This window comes from Sinocyclocheilus anshuiensis, unplaced genomic scaffold (assembly GCF_001515605.1).
Source record: "Sinocyclocheilus anshuiensis isolate Anshui unplaced genomic scaffold, SAMN03320099.WGS_v1.1 scaffold294, whole genome shotgun sequence".
Classification (NCBI taxonomy): Eukaryota; Metazoa; Chordata; class Actinopteri; order Cypriniformes; family Cyprinidae; genus Sinocyclocheilus; species Sinocyclocheilus anshuiensis.
In genome coordinates, this window is record NW_015544130.1 from 11486 (window position 1) to 16853 (window position 5368).

The window sequence follows — 5368 nt, forward strand, 5'->3', positions numbered from 1 at the left end:
CTTCGTTACTTACTGAATGAATGAATGAATGACGCGACGCCTAGCTCATTAAGACAGCGACTTGCCGCCACCTATTGGTGGTTTTATTTTTAAATCTACAAGTATCACTGACAATGTATTGCTTTATGTATTATATTAATAATACACTTAATGGAATGTTAAGAATATGACATAAAACATGACACAATTAATAAGGATAGAAAATATTTGCCTCTATAAAGGTAAAAAAATGCACCTTTAAATCAATTTAAGGGGGCAAATATTGTCCTTTAATAGAAAAGGTGTGACTGCGGTCTAAGTGGAAGAGAGGGGGTATGCAGAAGAATGTTAAATGCCCCAGGGGGTACGCCGCTGTAAAAAGTTTGAGAACCACTGCCTTAGGAGACGCTCTTTGACCGGAGACCCATCTTCAGATGCAAACAACAGTTAATGTGAGTGTGGGGTTTGGGGTCATAGCAGGGGTCAGACTGGAACATGCTAAAAGGTCAAAATGTTGCAGTTATTTACTCACCAGGTCGTGGTTGGTTGAGTTGGAATCATCCTCGGGAAAGGGGATGTATACAGCTAAGGCCATGCAGTTGGCGAAAATCGCTATCAATATAAAGATATCAAATGGCCTGAGATGAAAGTTAAGGAGTAGAACAAAGAGAATCAATAATTAAAAATAATTAAAGTCAGAGGCAATTAATATATACATCCAGTCATTCTTGTGAAGGTTTACAAGTTAAATTTGCTACTGGAATCAATCAAACAAGTAAAAAAGCTGGCATATATTGTACATATTTAAAACCATGGGGAGGGGAAAAATTTAAATTCAAGGTCAGAATGTGAATAACAAATCAAATTTCAACTCATCCCTCAATTTGGCTAGATTAAAATGGAATTACTCCAAACCTATTATTCAAAAGTTTCCTTTTTTTTCTTGCCATAAATTCAGATTTGTTACTTGGCTTGCTAGCATTTTCATTTCATTTTTTAAGGGTCTGAAAAACACATTTATGTTTTTATAAGCCCTATGTATTATTTAAATTACGGCATAAGATTGCTGATTTGTTTTTATTTCTTGCAATTTCAACAAAACTTCACCTTTGTTGATAAGTTGAGTACCTATATTTCCTTGGTGATATTTAATTCACAAACAATATTCAAAACATCACAGAAAACAAAATTTGTATGTTTACAAGGCATAAAAACATATATCATCTAATTTTTCAATGATCGTGGACTATGTTCCATCAACTGGCCTGAAACGGTCACACCGGCCCTGTTGATCTGTACATCTTTATTATTCAACTGAGCTAAACTTCATCTTGTGATTGCTCAAAAGTGTCAGAAGTAAGTAAATAGCAGTGAGTAGCTACTTGCATGCGGTTTAACAGTAAAAAGTCCATCACAACAGCACTGACTCAGCTGCTCTGCTTTCTTGCTAGTGAGACGTACAAAATGTAAATAAAACTGCTGTGAGTCAGAGGACCTAAAAATGCTGCAGTCTACATTCAATATTTGACAGTCAATCATATAAATCTATCCTCTGCTTTCACAAAAATGCCTAATTTTGTGTGTCAAGGATACATTTTACGCTACATTCTGGGTTGCGTCTCTCATTACACTTAATGCGTTTTTTAAATCTAGTGCAATGCAATGCTCTAATTTTACTCTGCTAAATACTCTTATTAGGCCATGAGCTAGGACACTAAAATGTTAGATTATGCACCATTCAGGAATCAGGGGTGGTCAAGTTCTCTCTGACTTTCCCATGAATCCCTTGAGGAAAGACAAGGCTGGTAGCGCAAGGTTAACATATTTCTACACAACACATTTCTACACAAATGTTAACACCTTCAATGCTTGTTTCACTGTACATTATATTGTATAACAACAATATGCAGCTTTAAAAAAATGAGACATTCTAGGCTATACATCCTCTCTCGAAGAGATGAATCTGAAATCTACAGCCTGGAAGCCATAGCTCCTTTATCTTCCCGTAGGGCTGGGGGGAACAGATGTTCTTTTCAAAGCTCAGCTACACAGGCTGACTTGCGTTTGAGATTAAGGTGTTTCTCACTGCAGGGAACACAGCTTCTCTCTAATAAAGACCACCAGACAAGCTTCTACCGGAGATCACGAGCTGGGATGTCTGCTCTAGATGCAAAGGTGGACTACTTTCATTTGTTTACTTGTTCTCTTGATGATTTGCTCAATTACTTCATCCCGCCTTCATCTATTTTCATCACAGGCCACAAGCAAACCACACCATATTTTAGTTTTCTAGAGAAATAATGCCAGAAGAAACTTCAAAGTGTATTTACAAACAACAAACTCGGATTTGAAGGACAGACCACTAGTTTTTCCATGTGTTCGAAAGCAAATCTGCAAAAATCAAATATAGTGAAAACCTGTATGCCACCATTTTTTCCATGAAACATACAAATATTTGAGTCAACTGTTCTTCACTAGTCTACTTTAACAGCCTCACTGTGTTTGTAATCATGCACTTGCAAACCATTCTAACTCAAACTTTTAGGGAAAGTGTTTTTAAAATCAAGACTCAGGAAGGAGTTGTCAGAAGCTTACTGGTGATGACGCTGAAGTCTGTTTGTTTTATAGCCTACATTTACGTCTTTACTTCTGGCGATTGTATTTAGGCTTCAAAATTCATAGATGTTCATTTGTGAAGATTAACCAAATGTCTAGAATCATCAACTTTTGTTGGTCACAGACCTTATATTCTGCCATAATCCAAAAGCAAATGGAAAAATCCTGTTGGTTTTTTGTTGGCCTGCAAAAATGCATCAATGCATCGCTCTGTAGCAATTTTTAACAAGCTGCCTCCAACCTGATGGACCTAACCGACCTGATAGACCTCCAACTCTTATGAAAATTAACCATGGTTTTATTATAGTAAAAGTGTACTAACCATAGTTTTTGGCGTATTGATTACCATTTGTATAACCACAGTTTTACTACAAATACCTTTGTTAAACTATGGTTAGTGTAGCAAAACCACGGTTAATTTGTGGTTACCATGGTTTACCTAACCAAGCTTTTTTGGTTTTATTTGTAGTAAAACCACAGTTAATTTTCGTAAGGGCTACCACCATTGGGTGGATATAGTCAAACAGCAATGTTCTGATAGCACCACAAAGCCAAAGCGCTTTTTTTTCTTCTGCGAAAGACAAAGTATTTTAAAGAAAGTTGGGGTCTAAACAACTTTGAGCTCCATTGTGTATAAAAAGAAGGAAAAAAGTAGTCATACAGGTTTGGAACGACACAAAGGTGAGTAAATGATGGCAAAATTGTCATTTTGGGGGAAAAAAAACTCCTTTAAACTTGGATATGAGAACATTTTAAACACCCCAAGGGCCTTGATATTAATCAATCCCAATGTTTTACACACAGTAAAGGATACTTCCATTCCACGAGGCTGATACAGGCCCGGCGGATGGGGTTGTTGAGGTTGAGGCAGAAGAGAGCTCTCTGCGGCCGCGTGTTGGCCGAACTGCCCTGTTTTTTGCTCTTGGCATACTGCTGCCGCTTCTTCTGGGCCAGCGAGCCGACCGGTACCACTGACGATACAGGCACGGAGGCTGCGGGGGGCGTGGCAGGAGTCGCAGCAGGCGGAGCAGAGCCGTTGGCGCTCATGGTGCGGGCGTGGGCCTGAGCGGGGCGTCCACCAGCATGGGCCTGCCAGGGGAGAGGGCACAAGGGTGGGCGCTGGAGCGGAGGGTCTCACCAACAGGCTGGCACGTCACCAGAGACAGGGACTCTGGTACTGCTGGCATAATTTGCCTCTGTGAAAGACAGAGAGGAGAGTTAGAGAGAAAACGAGAAAGCGCAGAGAATATAGTGGGAGGCTGTGCAGTGACTTTCTTCACTGCTACATTATATTATGCAACAATGTAGGCGTAGGACTAAAAGATGCATACAGTATGTCTTTGGGTCTAAAAGGCCAGTGTCTCAACCAAGGTTTGCGAGCAATCCAACGTGTAAAAGACGTGGGCACCAAAAGAACCTCTATATTTAAAGAGATAGTTAATAAAACATGAAAATCCGGCCCTTATTTACTTACTTTCACGTCAAAAACAGTATAAAAGTAGCCCATACGACTCTTTAGGTTTTTATGAAGCCGTATGATAGCTTTGTGTGAGGATGGACCCTTCTAGCAAAGTTGTTTATATTTTCTTTTCTTTCTTTTTTTAATTAATGTACATTTATAACACTATGAGCTAGGGCTGTGCGATATTGAAGAAAAATGCGATATGCGGTAACTCATTAAATAATGCGATATTCGATATGTGATACGATAATGCTTAAAGTGCCACATGCTCATATGAAACAGTTTTACTCAGCTGTATGTATGTTTGTATGTATGTATGTACCAAGAGTTCCTGTAAAACCACAACAAATTCCTTGTGTTTGCGCACACTTAAGTGGTGAATAAAGCTCATTCCGATTCTGATTCTGATAAGAAAGCACACCCCTACACCAACTTCTGAAAGTGAACGATATGTATTTTACTCGAGCATTACATAAAAATGTCATTTTAACATTAGTGTAATCATTTTAACATGAGTTTAGGAACTGAATAATAAAAAGGAAAAATAAAACACCGCTTAGTATTTACTCTTTGAATTCAATATGCACTGATTCTTATTTAAGCTACAAAAGTTATTTAGGTAAGAGCAGTGAGTGATTTTCTCTTTGTCTTTTGTTCATGGCCCCAAATATTGCAAGCTGTAGCGATATGCCAATTGCGATATGTACATTTGCGATATTTCAATAATTTCAATATATTGCACAGCCCTACTATGAGCTTTATTACCTGGTAAATGCTGCTGTGTGTGTGTTTCTAATATAAATTCTAAGGGAGTGATGGCAAATTTAACACATTTCTCTCTTCTGACCAACATAATCCTTTGATATTTTTTACCTCTTTTGGAAAGTCATAGAAGCACAATCATGCTTTTATTTTCCTTTGTTGTTGGAGCAAATGTGAACACAAAAATGTATTTGTTTTAATTTATAGAAGTTATAATTTATAGCGCTTTACCCAGCTATGACAGCCTCTGCTTTTGAGAACCCAGGAAATGTAAAAAGTATTTATTAGACAACAATTTAGGCCGTTATTTGACTTAAAGGGTTAGTTCATCCAAAAATTTAAATTAGCCGATAAATTACTTACCCTCAAGTCATCCTAGGTGTATATGACTTTCTTCTTCGCCAACAGTTGTACTCGGAAGCAGCTCCAGGAGGATGACGTAAGATGTCGGCATTGCGAAAACCAATGTTTGTTAACAGGAGCAAATGAAGCAAAGTTTCCTTACTTTAGCAAAGGAAAACCAGTCTCCTCTTGGCTTATATCGAAATC

At 38.1% G+C, this 5368-nt stretch overlaps 1 protein-coding gene across 1 annotated transcript in view; it reads right to left on the reverse strand.

The window, feature by feature from the left end:
• The window catches only part of LOC107694860 (voltage-dependent L-type calcium channel subunit alpha-1D-like), a 13039-nt gene that overhangs the window by 4391 nt on the left and 3280 nt on the right, over positions 1-5368 (reverse strand). The window contains exons 2-3 of the mRNA XM_016494554.1: positions 3410-3791; positions 508-617 (exon numbers count right to left, since the gene is read on the reverse strand). Coding sequence (XP_016350040.1) covers positions 508-617; positions 3410-3642 — 343 coding nt within the window. The 5' untranslated portion in view covers positions 3643-3791. The remainder of the gene's footprint in view (positions 1-507; positions 618-3409; positions 3792-5368) is intronic.